Raw genomic sequence first — 18,278 nt, 5'->3', positions numbered from 1 at the left:
ACCACGAAAAAAAGCCAGCTAATATTATTTAAATATGTCGCTCAGATCCGTGACGCATTTCGTATGAAAAATGCGAGTTTTTCAACACAAGAAGATAAGCTTCATATCTTCAAGACAAATGTGTGATTTTCTTTTTATGCTACACAAACAAAAAAGTCCCCAAATTTATCAAAAACAACTCCACATGGATTTCTTCATGAGTGACATATAGAGATTTGTGTCACGGTTTTGGTTCTCCACGTCCCGGGTGAAAAACACTCATTTCCATGTAATATTAATATTTATTCAAGCTGAACAGTCATCACACAGTCAAAATCATGACAATTTCTTTTGAGCAACTGTTGCAGCCGAGCCCAAACAAACAAACCATAGGGTTCATCATATACATCAGACCCTAAAGAATGCACATGAGCAACTCAAGACGACATTTTTAATATTAGCAGGGGAAGGGGGAAAAAAAAAAAAAAATTTATATATATATATATATATATATATATATATATATATATATATATATATATATATATATATATATGAGTGATTCAACGCTTATGGGTACTGAAATGGGGACATGAACTTATTCACCTAAAACCATTTCTTTTTTTACCATCAGGTCACAAAACATGTAATCTTTAATGAATGATATGTTAAAAGATAACTTTAATTTTCTGAGATGTAATAAAAACATATTTATATGCCAAAGTCAAGCCTACGAGTTCCAAAATGATGTCTGTTCCATTACTTCTGTTACGATTGTCCATCTCGCGTCTGTTACAAATTAATTACAATCTAGCTATATACCATGTTAATCTTATTGAAAGAATGTGTATGTTTATTCTACTACACATGTTTATTAATTATATTTGCTAAAACATCACCTTCCTATGTTTCAAAAAGTAATTCTACATTGTTAAAATTGAGAATATATATGTCCACAACACTTCTGTTACGTTCTGACTTTGGCATATAAATATGTTTTTATTACATCTCAGAAAATTAAAGTTATCTTTTAACATATCATTCATTAAAGATTACATGTTTTGTGACCTGATGGTAAAAAAAGAAATGGTTTTAGGTGAATTTTTAAAAATAAGTTCATGTCCCCATAAGCATGGAATCACTCATATATATATATATATATATATATATTAAAAATTGAACTCCGGACATGGTTTTTTGGCACAAACAGGACTGCATGCGCGCTCTACTGAAAACCCAAAGTATACACTGATAATTTCAAGTAATCTACAGCGATATGTTTTTGTTCGTTCCTGCTAGTGTATATAATGGTTGGATACAAACAAACATGGGCCTTGGCTGAAGACAAACTAAAAGAAAACCTTTTGGTTCCAATGCGACACAGTGTCATTTACATTCTCTTGCCTGGGGAAAGTGGGATTTATAAATTTAAAAAAAACAAAACAAAACAAAAAAAACGATGGACCAAGCAGGTAGGCGGAGCATACCACGTTGTGTTATAAATACTGAAATAAGATGACACAATGGAAAGGGGAAAGAAACAAAAACAAACACGCACAATACGATGAATAAACACGGATGGAAATAAATACATTTTAAAGTGTTCGGAAAGAAAAAAAGAAAGCGACACTAGCTGTACAAAATAAAACCGCGATGGTCACTGGAGCTTTACATCAAGTGTGTTTATATTTACCACTTAAATTAAGGCACCGACACAAAAGCTATAATCGCAAGTAGTGCTTAAAGTGAAAACGTCTACATTCTGAGAAACGTCACATGCTTTCGTTATAGATTTCGTTAAAGGTTCCATCTTGCTGTAAACAACTGCGATTTGCATGTTCACTCACTCACTCACAGTACAGAATGCAAATCATTAGAATCGTAGCGCGCTGAGCTCAACTGTTAAAGGTCACTGATATATGCGATGCAACATGCATACATTAGAATAATTTAAACCAGATGCTTTCTAAAGCAAAACAATATTATATATAGGTACTGCTGTAGTCAGAGCAAAAACATCTGTAGCAACTGATTGCTTAACAATTAGACACTATAAAACAAAAACACGACACAAATTATCCTTACAGTGCAGCCAAACAAGAAAATATCCAAATTTCACAAGAAATCTGATTTTTTAAAAGTTGAACACGTCATTTCTATACGTCAATCATTTTAGACTTGAGCCACACTGTAAATTTACGACTACATAGTAGCACGATCATCATCGAAAAGGATATATCCTGTTCTAACGGAAATAAAAAAAACAACCATTTAACAAAGGGTATGAAACAAAATGTGCAAATAAAAGTAAACATGTTAAGGAGCAGTCAAATCAAATGACGGCCATGAAATGATAAAGTGCAGCTGAAAGCCCTATTTAGACTGGGTTAGCTTCTTTGAGAGACGTCTGCAGTACCTTCTTTACGCGTCTCCTCTTGTGTCCGGGTGGATATTAAGTTAACGCAAGAGGGACGAGTTTCTGCAGAGGGTTCCGTTGATGAAACAATGATTAGGGCGCTTGACTGTTCCAAACTTCCTCAAAAGGCTTCACGGGGGGGGGGTCCATCGCCGATGGATGGGGTGATAAGATCAAAAGGTACTAATGTGTCGGTGGCAAGAGACAGTCCAATAGCGAATCGGTGACGCAACTGGACTGTCTTTTGCCACCGACACAATATGCAGATACTGCAGTTTGCCTTTGCACGGCAGAATTTTTATCGGTTGGTTCCATTTCAAGTTGCGGAACGTCTGCAAAACAAGCGAATTCCTGTTATTCTCCTTCACTGGCCTCTCTTTTTGCTTCCCTCTTGAATTCATCAACCTCAAGAAGTTCCCATGGTAGAAAACCTGATTTGATCGTGAACTGGATCAGAACTCCGTTGAATTGTATCACGGCTGAGGGAAAGACGCAGGTTCGCACTCCTACTCAAAAACTAAATTTGCATGATATATTGTGTAATACACGCATACAACAGTAGCTGACGTTCTAACAGTTCCCATAAATCAGCCTTAAAATCAGGATTACACTCTTCAAATTTATTTTATTTCGTTTCTCCTGCTAATGCACTCGGAGTGTAGAGAGTACGTCGATGCAAATTATATAACTCGTACCAAATAGTTTGTTGGGAGAGGATACGTCTTTTCCCGTTTGTGAAATTTTCTTGAGAAGATGATCTGGAAATAAAAGTCGAAGAGCAAATATTGCAAATTAGTTCACGTTTATATGTAAACCTAATCCCGTCCAAACAGTACTAGTGAAAGCTCTTTAAGCTTTGAGGCTACTTGCAGTGGAATGACTCAAGATGCCAAATAACTACAAGCGAGCTCAATTGCCACAAGTGCCTTCCAAACTGAGCCCTTTAACGAAGAATGCCATCTGTTGGCCCAAATCATCCACCTCTGGGCAATTCATCAGAAACAGTTCCTTCGTAACGTTGCCGACATCCAACCCACTACAGACAAGCCATAACGGCAAAGCGCTCAACTGATGGCTTTGTCCGAGTGTTGAAACAAAGACAAGAGATCTTCACCGGTTTGGGTTTCCACCGAACTGAAATGGGACTCCATATTCCAAGCCAGGTCTGCTGACAGGAAATCGTCCATGACCGTCTGCGTCTCGTTGCTGGTTAGAAAAAGCTGGCCCAGGCTGGAGGAACTGGAGACTGTCTGCGTTTCAGTGCTGCTAAGTCTGATCTGTCCATCATTGGAACAAGACAGGGGAAGAGGAGGTGGAGGAGCCCTGGTGTCAGTCTGGGTCTCGGTGTCTGACGACTCAGTGCTCATGTTGAAGCTGGAGTGTCTTAGGATGCTCCCAAGGGACATGTGACCACTGGGGTCAAGCAGAAAGTTCAGATCTGTTTGGGTTTGTGTGTCAAACATCTCCAGCTCAAGATCATTCGTTTGGACCCTGGTGCCGACATCACTATTCTGGCCATCCCCAAGGTTATCAAACAGGAGGAAGTCGGTTTGCGTCTCAATGTCGAGGAGCTCCAGGGGCGTCTCAGAGCTCAAGCCTCCCAAGGCACTCTCGTCTGTCTGAGTCTGAATATGGGTCGCGTTGAGGAAATCCTCAATGTCAAAGTCGATGCCCGTGTGCTGCTCTTGGACTGGAACCAGGCCTGATCCACAGCTTTGTGCTCCACTTGCCATGCTGTCAGAAAGGATGTTCTCCAGATCACTGAAAAGGGTCATCGTCTGAGTCTGATTGTCAGTTACCGTGTTTTGGTGCAAAATGTCTCTCTGAGCTCCAAAGCACAAGGATGAAGCAGTTTTGTCTTCAAAAAATCCTGATTCCGTGCTCATGGGATCAAGATCATTGGTGCCAAAAGGCCCGCCATGTACTGTAGTCTGCGTAGAGACGCTGAGCATATCGGAATCAAAAATGTTTGCACACGCCATCGCTTGGTCCATTTGGGTCTTATTTACTGAAGCTGCTGGGAAGCAACTTGTCTGAGTTTCCCTCGTCATGTTACCAGAAGGGAACGGTATCTGACTGAGCGTTTCGGTTTGGGCCCCAATGGAGGACGTGACTTTGGACCTCAAGGGGAACGTCTGAGTTTGAACACTGACCGGTAGCTGGATCTGGGCACTCACACTAATGTCAGTTTGAGAACCAGAGGAAACGGAGGCCTCGCTTGTGGGACTGATATTGACTCCTCCAACAGGTCCCTTATTGAGGAATGAGATATCTGTTTGAATGTTGGTTGAGGTACTTTTACTTCTTGATCCCAAATCATTAACTGGTTCATCAACCGAGACCAAGCTTTCCAGATTGACTTGGATCCCTGTACTGATAGCATCCAGGTTTGATCTGGAAACGGGCATGGCTTCTTTGACATCTTTAGTGTTTAACGGAGGTACCACTGCACCAAGTGACTGAGGCATGAGATGCAAGGTACTGACGGACCCTTGGGTGTCCACCGTCAAGACCACGGATCTCAAGGCACCACTCTCTGCCGGCGGGAGGAGGACGGGCAAGTGTGCTAGCTGCATCACAGGGACATTGACTAAAGCCATTTTCGGCATGGGCAGGAGAAGCTTTTGGAGGTTTTTCGAGGGGATGGGGTTGTGTTGTGGTAAATCTGGAGTGTGGGATGCTCCTTCAGCAGGAAATGCTCCTTCAGTGACTTCTATTTCATCAGTCTGTCCATTAGGCTCAAGTTTTGCTGCACTGCGAGATAGTTTCTCCATTTTTCTTTTCTTCACAGGTGGATACCTAAAGTACAAACAAACGATTAGATGCAGGGTACTGTGCTAATTCGGCTGAAGATTCAAGCAAGGCCATGAAACTTTAAAGGGGAGTACCTATGCTCTTTGGGAACCTCATGACCAGTTCTGTAAATGTGTGACAACAGTGCCGTTCGACTTGCGTACGGACAACCGCATGTACAACTGTAGGTCCTTCCACAATCCTCGGTATGCCTCTTCAAGTCCCATTCTGTGCTGTATCCATTGCTGCACTTGACACATTTGTGCTTCTTCTCTGCATGCATCTTCATAAAATGCTAACCGATATTAAAAAAATAAAGTAAGTAAGTAAACCGGGCTCAGCATCATGGCCAAATGCAATACCTTTTGGAGCATGCAGGTCACCTGGGTAATCATTTTACTTACCTGCTTAACCAGAGCAAACTGGGAGAAAGGTCTGTTCGGTCCTCTGGGGCAGCCCTCTATCGGACAACAGTAGAGCTTCTGTGAACCTTTCATATCCTTTCGTATCGTAGGGTTGACGATACCCTCCTGACAAGGGGCAAAAAGTTATGAAACAGACTAAACATGGTGCCAGTGAGATACAGAGGCGTGGCAAAAGTGTCAAAGATAACCCTACAAGAGATTCCTTTATAAAATTTCACTTATCTTCAAGGGGCCAGCTGACCCTTCCCAGAAGTCTGTGCGCCATGTCATGAATCATTGATATTCAACCATGTGTGAAAAACAAAAACGCAGTGACCTTGTAGGCCACAGATCATAAATTGTAATGTTAAATTGAAGATATTGTGTCAGTAGGTGGGTCATTCTCAGAAAATGTGACAAATTCAGTTTTAAACATGAAGTTTTTTTTTCTCAAAAACCATTATTCCTGGCCAGCTATTATACATTTATTTTAAGAAAGAATTTAACAGAGCAGTAAAAAAAAAAAAAAAAAAAAAAAAAAAAAAAGAGTTGACAACTTGTTTGCATTTGCAAAAAATTTTATTTAGCTTAAAAATACCAAAAATGTCATTACCGCCATGTGTCAAAATGAGGATTCGTGAAATTTGAATGAAAATAATTCTTTTTAATTTTATTTTCACTTTTCTTTCTGAAATTTTACTTCTATACCATCACTTTTTATTGTGGAAAATAGCATGATCTTTGCTTCAACAATTTTTGGTGTATAGCCTAAAAAATATGCGCAAGAACGTGTACTTTCTTGACGTCTTTACCGTTACCTAAATGGTAAAATCGTGATGCAAGTCAGGGCTTTGACAATAGAGGGCAGTGCAGCTACATGAGGAAGGACCAGGATGTTGAGCAGCCATTTTTAAATAAATAAATAAATAAATAAATAAATAAATACACACACACATGCACACACCACTGGTGCATGAATGTTGGAATCCAGGATACTGATCGGGTAAATATGAAATTTCGAGATGTCAGGGAAATCAACTGTCTTTGCCGTTAACCCAAATGATAAAGATAACAATGCTGCAAATTGAAGTAGCAGGTTAAAATGGGATAATAAATGCATAATTTGTTTCTTTTTTTCTGCAATCAGTGACCCAAAAGAGTAACGGTAAAGACATTATGAGTAATCAGTATGGGTAAAATGTCTTTACCGTTACTCGTCACATTTTCTGAGAATGGCCCAGTTATATTTAAAATTCTTTCGATCAATCCATTCCCTTTTTCATACAGTTATCCCAACATAATGGACCAGAACCAGCCTTGGTTGTTAAGGCCGATACTTGACACCTCAATAATCTTTCACGATGCTGTCTTCCATTTTTATTAGCGAAAGCTTGCTTGAAAAGTCTCCGCATTCAGCCAGGTGAGCACACACACACACAGACACTTCGTAGTTGGTATGCAAACAAAGACACAATTTTGGATTCTGGGAAGGGTGAGCTGGCCCCTTTAATGCTGCGGATGAGATGTGAGAATGGACTGCTGGCCTCAAAAACACCCTCAGATTGCATCATTTTTGAAAAACGATAATAAAAGTCAGGATGAGTTTTGCAAAGGTGTTAAAAAACAAGGATCACATGTGACTAAACCACGTTACAAATGCTAATGTTTCTGTGTAATGAAAACTGGAGCAGGTTTTACGTAACCGAGGCTGAAATGAATAGGTTCATGTAGTGAGAAAAAAATAAAATACAAAAAAAAAAAATAATAATAAAATCAATGGACACTTTGTGCATGTGGAATATTTTGTTTCAGGGGACAGTACTAACTGCAGCTCATTTATTATGATAATGTAAGTTAGTCTGACCGTATCAAGTCACTTCAGGGGTGGACAAAACAAAAGAGAAACAACTCAAGACAACGGTGTGTCCAGGTTATTTATTTCTACTGAAATAGTCTCGACCAAAGTTCTCAGAATGTGTGTCAGCATTCGGGCCGTGGGAACTCGGTTCAGCCGCTTAGCCATTTATTAGTCTCGAAGAAACGCAGGGAGAAAGGCTGAAGGTTTCTTTTGTCTTTGTCCCTCTCAGCAGGCGGAAGTGTGTGGACAGAGGGATACTTTATATGCAGAAGCACACAGAAGTGCAAGACACGTCTCCTTAAAGTGGACGGCTGAGAGGAAACTTGTAAAAACTGCCATCAGAAACACGCGCAGCTCAGGTCTTTCCTGTTTTCTTCTGACCAAGGTTGCTGGGGGTTTCCTTTAGACGCTCACTGCTGCACTGGACGCGAGCCGATAACCAAACTGGACGATGCGTCTATTGTGTAGGAGCTCTTTTACACAGCCGGAGAGAGAGATTACACACACAAACGGGACGTGTAATGCCCTTGAGACAAGGGAGATTTATATTTATGTACACTCACTGATCAATTATCTAAATCACGCGAGAGCAGCACGATCCAGAAAATCATTAACTGAAGCTCATGTTCTCTAGATTTTACACAGAATATGGTGCGGAAATCCGAGCTGACAGAAAGGCGACTGCAACTCTGACGAGAGTGGTCTTGTGTGTGTTTGTTTAGCCCATATCCACCTCAGGGTTCAGCGTGTCCACAGTTGCTCCTCTTCTTCTTCACTGCGATTGTACATTATGGTTATTTGAGATCACAGCCTTCCTGTCAGCTCAATCCAGTCTGGCCATTCTCAAAAACAGAGCTGGCTGGGCTTTTTTCGTCTCTTTCTATGACTGGGGGTTACAAATGCCATATGCCAGGTTTGTGGCTGCGTAGCATGAGTGAGAATAAATAGGGGGGAAAAAAAATTATACACACGTGTGTATATAACTTTTTGTGGTTATTATATATCTGTTAGATAGTATTGATAAAATAAGCAAGGTATCTTGTTGGATTTAAAAAAAAAGGCTTCGTCAAATAAGGTGCTATTTTGGAAACCTGTTTAGTGACAAAACTGGTGCTGGTATTTCAATCCAAGAGATATGATCTGCAATAACATGCATTGTTGGCTACAGACCGAAACATACTTTCAGAATGCACTGGCCAAGGCAGGACTAAACTCCATGTGCCTTCTAATAATAATTAAAAAAAAAAACCGAATAGTAATTTGTAAACTAAAAAGCCTGTGTCTACACTTTTCTCTCGCCGAGTGGCAGCCAATGTTGCCAGATATTGCTGACGTTTTCCAGCCCAAAATGTGTTCAAAACCCGCAAAAATCCACTGTGTTCAACTGGGGCGGGACATGACTGAATGGGTGCTTCTGATTTGTCAGCTGTCTTTAACTGGGGTGGGAGGGCGGGACATGACTGAATGGGTGTTTCTGATTTGTCAGCTGTCATCCTTACACCACATGGCATGCCCCAAGCATTTACAACACAGAATTCCAGGTTCTCCGCTCCAAAATCAGCAGCTTCAAAACGATTTTTTTTTTTTTTCACCGACAACCAAAAAAAAATTTAACCGGTTAACGCTGATTCGGTCAACCACCGGTCAAACGGTCATCGGTTAACATCCCTAGAATAAACTGATAAATTTGATATGTAACCCGAATATCGGCGTATTTTGGCACTTGTCCGATCGGACAAGTAACTGAGACGATGAACTTGTCCGACATAAAGGATCACTTGTCCCGGACAAGCGGACAACCGTTAAATGTCGAGCCCTGTACTCCTTGCCTTTTTTTTTACGTTCCGCCACGACACTCGAGATTCTTCCTTGATCATGGAACATGTTTTAATATGCAAATAATCATAATGACCATCTTCGCACTCCCACTGAACACGCGGAAAGAAGAGCAAAGTGACAGTCGAAACGTTAATCAACTCTGGCGACTTCGTCACATGAACAATAATCTTTCGCCAAGGCTCCAGTGGGAACTGCAAACATTGGATTAATGTGCTGTGTCTGGTCATGACGGTGTTGCTAATAACGATACGGCGATATTGCAACAGAACACCTGACACCTATAGGATATCGCATCATATATAAACACCAGGAAGAGAAGTCTCTCAAGAGAGAGATGTGAAGCAGCTCAGCGAGTGCCATGTTGTTAAATAATTAACTAAATGTCTCGGCTTGGATTTTTCACAACACCACAGACTCGCCGTCTCGTGAATTATAGGTCCTATCCGGTCTCATGGAGGTTCACGCTCCTCTAAAAATACAGTCAAGTGGAAAACATGACACCTGTTACTTTACCGTTATAGATAGATAGATGGATGGATGGATTACTTTATTGATCCCAAGCTGGGAAATGGTTTTGTTACAGCAGCAAGTTATCAGACATGCGAAAAGAAAAAGGCACACTGTACAACATAGAAAAAATCCCAAAGAACAAGCCGACTATACAGTGTACAGATAAAAATGTAACACTATATAGATATACATTTCTATCCACATTCACTGGATATGAACAACCGCGCGCTCGGATTGGCTACTCTACGACTACGCTATCAGCTCATATACCATGAGTAGAGAAAAACAAAATGGCGGACCGTGTTGCTGAACCAACCGAGGACGAAATAAAAACGACTGGAAAACAAAAGCAACAATATATGGAATAAAAGTATTTGATAAGAACGTCTCTTTTTTTATTTTTCAAGAATTATCGCATTTTTCACAAACTGCTCCTGTTATTTCGCCAGTTTGTTTACATCCTAAACGGAAATTATTTTGTCGGACATTTTATTAAAAAAGTTTTTATTTATCGACTTCGCAAAAAAAGTCAAAATCCAGTGAAAGTGAACAGAATAAAACAGTTATTCCACTCAATCTTGTCGTACACGGCTGATAGCCAGTGAGGCGCTACGACTCGATTTTGTGTAATAATTGTTACATATATGCATTTTGCCTTAATTGTGCTAAAAACAAGAATTGTGACGAATAAAGATAAAACTGTGCATGAAATTTGTGAACAATCCTGTGTTTTTACCTCAGACTTTAAAGGGCACATCTTGGGTATATTTAGGATCAAGATCAATGTAATTTTTATTTTAGATTAAAACGTTGGTCAAATATCTGTCGCATTTTGCGCAATTTTTTTTTACCTTGCGCAATACCAGAAAAATTCAGTTGATTTGAAATGATTCAGCCATTTGAGGCGAATTGGTCCGCCTCTGAAAAAACTTGGCATTTGGATTTCCCGGCAAACATTGATTTTCGTGACGTCGCGTGCGGGACGCCTCCTTCTGAATCCTACGTCAGCGCTGGTTTGTTTATGAGAAAACGACCTGGTGGTTTTCTGCAAATTTCTTCAACGTTATCGCGTAATTATTAAAATGGTTAACAGATGTATCGTAGGAGGGTGTAGCAACACCAAGCTTGATGGGATTAGTACTCATCGTTTTCTGAAAGACCGGACAATGAGAGAGAAATGGGAGCGCTTCGTGCAACAGACATCATATACGGGGCTCGCTTCATAAAGCCCGACGACTTTGAGAACTATTTGCAGTGGGAAATGGGCTTCAAGAAGCAACTTGATCTGAAAAAAAGACGCAGTCCCATCTGTTAGAATGCCCAAAGCAACACCGTCTCCATCTGTGTCAGCGTCACCAAAGGAGCCAGCCGTGTTCGTCTCCCCTGACAGAAGCCGAAGTGCCGCATCCACTGAGGCCCTCGAAGCCGAGGACCAAGCAGAGCCGAGAAAAAGACCAAGAAAATCGGCACTTCACAAGTTGACTGTTGCCAGGATAAGAAATAAGAGACTATACTCTGTTTGTGTGGTACACGGATAATGTTATTTATTGACACACAAAAATAAACAAAACGAAAGCGCTGGGCGATAATACACTTACTTCACATGTATCAAGGGATATGCATGTCAGGGCCTGAGATCTTGGGACCTGTCAAACACATTAAGTGTGTATGGGTCTGTCTCAGAAACTGGGTACTGTGGGGGTCCCCCACTAAATATACTCTCAGTCAATAAACTATACGGTTTTGAATGGTGATGTTGGTATTAATTTGAAATAAAATGATGAAAGAAATAATACAGATAAAACTAAATCTTTGATGTGAATACTCTATTCAGAATTTGGCAAAAATTCTGCAAATTTGTGGAAAAATGGCGGCTTGATCTGGGACATGATAAATGGTCGACTACATCGCATTCCCTAAAAAAGGTCATAGTCCACTGAAAAGTCTACAGTTATCACTAATTGTATTTTAAGTTGTAACTTTATACACCTAAGGATTGGTGCGCTCACAGAATAATCATAACCGTAATTAAACATCATGCAAAATATTTGATCACCGTCGTAACTCCATTTCCCGCAGACCCAAAACCAATACGATCGTGTGTTTTGATCTAAACGGAAAGCCTCAGGGTCAAGGTCACGACCTCACCAAAAGTAGGAACTTAAAATCACTACGCCATATAAACATTTAGTTATAAATCTGTGATTTTGTTTTTTAAAACGAAAGCTGAAAGTTCGGTATAGAATATGTTTCTTACAGAATATGTTACGATGGTAGCTGGTCTTGTATGAATTTCTGAGCTATAAAATGAGTTGTGCTCTATTTTTTACCGTAGCGTGTTATTTGTGTGCGGGGAAGGACACGCATTAACAATTTGCATGTGTAGAATGGAATTTTCCACTCCAGCAGTTAGAAGTCGATCGTGCTTCCATTTGCGGTCTTTCTGTTACGCGGGTGATCTGTTCGGACGTTATCGCTGAAAAGGTGAGTTTTGACAGTTTTATTTTGTTTTAGTCTTGCAGTATAAGGCAACAGAATGTTTCTTTTTCATCTTACTTTCATATTTCGTAGTGTTTGCGTATTTTTGGCCAATATTTTGCAACCATGGTCAATTTAGATCAAACTTTTGATAGAATCTAGAACCAGTCATTTTGCCCCGCCCCCGCCTCGCGCTCCGTCCGGTGCGGTAGTGATGTCCCGTTGCTCGCGTGCCACAGCAGAGACCCGCGCGACCTTCAGCCGGTACAGTCGCTGTTCTTTTACCACCGCCGTTATTCTCATCTTTCCGGTGTGTTCTTGATTTTTCCGTTGTGTCCTATTTCGCCATATCAAATACCCAAAATGTATCATATTATTCATATTTAAGTGAATAATCAATTCAGTCATCATAACTTGGCATTTTTAACCTGAGCAATCAAAAAGAGGAAATTTATTCAATATTTTCACTCATCTGTGAAGGAGGGGCTTTAATTCTTCATGATGGAGTTATTTTATATGGAAATCAATTTTACAAAAGGATTTGAATTGGAATCAAAAAGATTTTCCACAGTGGAGGCCAGATAAAGCAAGATGCTATCTTTATTCTTATTAAACATGACAAAAGAAACATTGAGTCTTAGGTAAATGCAAAAAAAAAAAAATTAAATTATAAAAAAAAAAATTTTTGACCATAATGTCCAGGGCTGTGAAAAATCCGCGGAATTCCGCGATTTTGGCCACCAAAAATATCATTTTAGTAAATCATCTACTTCTGCAATAAAAATTGAGGGGTAGGTTTCTTTTGCGACAATGACAGACCGGTTTACGGCATTTGCGCCATGCTTACAAACCACGGCGCGAATCTTGTGCTCTTTAAACACGCTTTCGATATCAACGGTTTTGAAAAGGAGAATTTCGCGGTATGTCCATTTCACGGAGGGACATCGTTCAGAGGGAGGACGGTGAGACCGACGATATCAAAAACATTTGACAAGGAAAACGGCATTAAAAATCCATGGAATTGCCGATGGTTGGAGTTTAAAGTTGGTAGTGAATGAGCACATACGGAAGATAAAAGAACCGAGGAAAGCTTACTGCATCTTGTGCCATCAGGATGTGAAGTACGGTTCTGGTGGAAGAATGTGTTTGGTTGACCATGTTAAAGGAAAAAAACATGCGGAATTGGTGAAATTGAAGCTGTTGAACTATAGATTACCAGGTAGACCATCTTGTTCACATTTATATATTCAATTTATAATAATAATAATAATAATAATAATAAAACAGTTCAAATTAAACGGCATTGTTGAGAAAATATTTGCTTTCAGGTAGAGATGCACTGATACCACATTTGTGAAAACCGATACGAGTATGAGTACTATAATTTCAGTACTTGCCGATACCGTGTACTACCGATACCGATACTGTTGATGTTATTAAAATATAATTTTTCAAAAATTGCAGCATTTGAATATTTAATAGGCCTACTTTATCTATTTCCCGTGAATGTTGTTTTCTAAGTGGAGTGATCATGCACACGGGTTCACATTGACAATCCCCGCTGCTCCAGAAGCGCAGAGTAGCCTTGAGTCCACGTCACACAGCCAGACAGCGCCTCTTCACGGTAGCACTCATCTTTTGCAACATTGTTACAATAATGTTGCAAAACCTAAGCGCTGCTGCGCTAGGCCTACATAACAATGTTGCAAAAGAAGCGCTACCGTGAAATGAAGAGGCGCTGTCTGCTGGCAGTGTAACGTGGACTACAAGGCTATCTGCGCTTCCCTGTGCAACCTCTCTCGATTGTCGCGCAACATTCACTCCCAGAAAACTACACTCATTGCAAATAGCCTACACAAAGAATTAAATATTTAGCTGCTGCAATTTCTGAAAAAGGCTGCTATTTATTTGGATTAGATTACAATGTCCAACTTTCGAAGTCAAGAAAGACTTGCATTCTTGCAACATGTAAGACCGATTGTTGATGAAGGGAGGAGAGAGCAGTGAGTTACCACATGCAGCGTGATCATTTCACTCCGCTGGTCACTTACCCCCTCTATCATCGGCCTTCCGCAACATTGCGGTCTTGGTTGACTTAAGGGTTGTTCTGGTGGTGCGCTTAAACTACTCCAATTACATTTAGCAACAAGACAAGGGCGTGAAAGGGAGGAGCAGTGACCATCGCAACATCACAGAGAGCGCACAAGATAACAGTGGCGGCCGGCGACGATGTATTATTTAATTTCCATCGCCAGTAATGCAGACTAAAATATGCCCCCCTCCCTCCTCTCATGTGCATGTGCGCACATCCTGCTGTGTGCTGCAGGAGAGTTGAATGCCTCGAGCACGCTCTTGTTCAGCCGCAGAACTTGTTAGGCAGACGCTGTTGCTGTCCATTCGCAACATCGCGTCCCGTGCTCGTGGAGCTCCATACCTGTAGATGGGACGTCAATTTCCTTGGTCTTAGCGTTGCCCTCAACTGAAACAAGTTGGAAAACTCAATCAGCCATTTCTTAAAGCTCTCTCTCTCTCTCTCTCACTCTTCACTCTTAAACTCTCCCGGTTGGACTCGTACTTAAAAACTCTGCCGGTTGGATTCACCGATACAAAAATCCGATTTTCATTTGTTTGTTAGTGAGTAGCCTGTCCTACAAAACCCTTACCGAGGCGAATAGCCAACATTAAAAAAAGGACAACGTTGGGGATCTTAGCGTAGGCCTATCTGCGTATGGCAGCGAAAGGGAGTGGAGTGTGGAGAGATGTTTAAAATGACAGTGTTGGGGAAAGATGTTGTGACGGCACTGTTTCATGACTACGCAAACACATCTTCGTCATGGAAAAATGGGTTGTTGTCGAACAATTTTTTTTGTCTTCTGACGAAATTAGCCTACGCTCAATGCTTGAGATTTACAATTTTTTTTTCCTGGGAGAGGCTTTTTTTCCTCGAACGGACGCTGGCAAAAGGCGCTTCACGGAACACTATCGGCGCATGGTATAGCCTATCATATTATGCTCAAGCCTGAGCTCAACAATGCTTCAGTTTTTTTTTCTCTCTCGAATGGAACAAAAAGCGCTGCGGGGAACATTGGTATCGGCGCATGGGATCGGCACTGGTATCGGTTCATGGTATCGGCAACTGTTTGACAAGTACGAGTATGAGTATATTAGTGGAGTATCGGGGCCGATGCCAGTATCGGTATCGGTGCATGCTTACTTTCAGGAGATGCTTCAAATCTATCAATATACACAAAATCTGTTCAGCTTCTGAGGCCCTGCGGGCCCCAGGCCCCCGGCTCCTGCTCCTCCCAGACCCCCTGCTAAAATTGTTTCCTTGGATTTTGTCATTTCTATTTCACAGCCCTGAATGTCCCAAATGAGAGAGCAGTTTCTAAGACGGACCTGTATCCAACCCTGCTTAGCCGATTCCATGTGTGCAGCTTATTAAATCTTCTGACATCTCATTATATTCTTCATTCAAAGGTGAAGAAACATTACGTTCAGGCGACAATTCTATATATTTCAATACAAACTCGCTGGCTGCTAAACTTGGTGTACACAGACTGTGCACTGAACCATGCAGGGTCTCTCAGCCTGCTGGCGGATCCAGACGTGACGTCATGAATCTGGATCAATCTGGCTCCAGACTCCCTTGGGATTTTTCCAGACGCGTTTTTTTTTTCTGCTGTTTCTCACACACACAAAATAAATATATATATATATATATATATATATATATATATATATATATATATATATATATATATATGTGTGTGTGTGTGTGTGTGTGTGTGTATATATATATATATATATATATATATATATATATACACACACACCAAATTGGTCCAGAATATGCACTTTAACAGGTTGTGAGACAGAAAGGGGTATCATACCTGTCAACCCTCCCGTTTTTCCCGGGAAATCCCTTATTTTGACTTATTTCCTGCTGTCTTCCCGTTTTTTTTATTTTCCCGAAAATATCCCGTATTTTCACATTATATAAAAGTCCCGTATTTTCACAATATAAAAAAGTCGGTAGGTCCAGAATTCATGACGCGCCTCTGACAGGAGTTTACAGCAGGAAGTCGGGCCATCAATTCACGTCCCCGCCCTCCAGGCATCAGTAATTACAGAAATCTGTCCGGAGGCGAGGCTGAACAAGTGATTAGGTCCAGTGTTGCCAGATTGGGCGGTTTCAAGTGCATTTTGGCGGGTTTTGAACATATTTTGGGCTGGAAAACGTCAGCAGTATCTGGCAACACTGATTAGGTCTGAGGTGAAGATGGCGATGCTAATAGTTAAGAAAAACATTAGCCTCTCTTTCTTTGATGATTTCAACAAGTGCGTGGCTGGAATGTTCCCAGACTCTTCCATCGCAAAGAAATTTTCCATGGGGAAAACGAAAGCCTCCCAAATAATCAAAGGTAAGCTACACATGTTTACATTAAGTATGTCCTGGCTAAGACCTCATAAATAGCCTAGTGTAAACTAATTGGTGTATTAACTGTTTTATCCACTCATTGTCTATTTTATTTTCTATCTGAAACTTACCCATTTTAAATCACTCTTGGTTTAATATTTTATATTACTCTTTATTACTCCTATCTATCTATCTATCTATCTATCTATCTATCTATCTATCGTTCCGAGGCCATGACTATGGTAAAACCATAATAAATTGCAATGGAATTGAATTTATTGACTGGTTATATAATGACCTTTCTTATTTTAACATAAGATACGTATTTTAGCCCTTAATTTGGGAAATAACTGGTACCACTGAAAGCAAATAAAAATAAATGTATAGTTTATTCACAAATGCACTCTATAAACCATAAGTATTGAGTTTGTGTCTTGGCTATCACCAACATGCACCAGAGTACAGGAAATCACAAACACTAGATAGAAAATCGCCCCCCATTCAACTACACACCCACTTTTGGTGAAGGGTATGACTTTTTCCGAAATTTTCCCTTATTTTGAGGTAAAAATCTGGGAAATATCCCTTTTTTCAAACCTCAAAGTTGACAGGTATGAGGGGTATTAATTGAATATGCAAATTAGTTATGACGTCATCCGGCGAGGGCTTTTTTTCCTCCCCCCTCCCTGAAAGAAGTGTTCACAACAATGAAACGGCAGAGTGTCCGGGTTAGCCGCTTAGCTTCGGTCTCCTGACGAACTCTCTCTCTCTCTTTTTAAATATATAGATTTTTAGATAAAAGCAGGCTCCGAGTTTCAGTAAACGCGCATTAAAGGGTCCATTTTGGCTGTAATGTGTAAATAAGTACCTTGACTCTGTGAGACTTGACGAGGTGCATGTTGAGCGCCGGGGTGTTGGGGAGGATTTTGCCGCATCCCTGCACTGTGCACAGGATGTTGGTCCGCACCTTTGTCAGCTCCGTTACGGAGGGTTTAATGATCTCCCGGGCCGCAGCCGGCGGCAGTGACAACAGCGGCTCCTCGCTGCGTTCTGTCCCGCTGCTGCTACTGCAGCCCGACTCACCCGCTGCGGTGGCGGCCATGTTGGAATCCTTTCCGCACTCGCGCAGTTTCTCTTCTCCCAGCGACGACGACTTCTTCTTCTGTCAGGCTTTATGGCAGCTTAAAGTGTATTACCGCCATCTACTGGCCTGAGGTGCAATCAATCACATGATGTCATTTCAAAGAAAAATTAAATAAAAAGAAAAACAAACTGAATCCGATTTGTGTACGGAAGCGTATTAGGGCCACTTGGAGAAAATGTAACATCAAACAGAACAGAATGATAATCTTACCTTTCAACTGCATCCCTTGTGTCTTGCATTCAGAGTCAACGTCGCCACTTTCCACGACTTCCCTTTCCTGTGGCCATTCGTTGCCATGGCAGCAGTTAGAGCATGCGTTCTTTGTATGTCATAATTTCGACTTTTAATCTCAGAATTTTGAAAAATATATTTTCTCCAAGTGGCCCTAATACGCTTCCGTAGATTTGCTAATTTTGTTTCTTTGATAAATGTTCTCA

At 40.7% G+C, this 18,278-nt stretch overlaps 1 protein-coding gene across 1 annotated transcript; it reads right to left on the bottom strand.

Annotated features, from left to right (window-relative positions):
* Positions 1 to 1,069: 1,069 nt before the first annotated feature.
* atmin (ATM interactor) lies at positions 1,070 to 17,831 on the bottom strand. Its single transcript, XM_060923210.1, has 4 exons — positions 17,566 to 17,831; positions 5,593 to 5,718; positions 5,284 to 5,483; positions 1,070 to 5,194 (listed from the first exon to the last, which is right to left on the bottom strand). The coding sequence occupies exons 1-4, from the start codon at positions 17,797 to 17,799 to the stop codon at positions 3,460 to 3,462; spliced, it is 2,295 nt and encodes a 764-aa protein (XP_060779193.1). The 5' UTR covers positions 17,800 to 17,831; the 3' UTR covers positions 1,070 to 3,459.
* Positions 17,832 to 18,278: the final 447 nt, after the last annotated feature.

Source organism: Neoarius graeffei, chromosome 6 (assembly GCF_027579695.1).
Source record: "Neoarius graeffei isolate fNeoGra1 chromosome 6, fNeoGra1.pri, whole genome shotgun sequence".
Lineage (NCBI taxonomy): Eukaryota > Metazoa > Chordata > Actinopteri > Siluriformes > Ariidae > Neoarius > Neoarius graeffei.
Note: the sequence above shows the minus strand (reverse complement) of the source record. Positions and strands in the feature narration are given on the sequence as shown.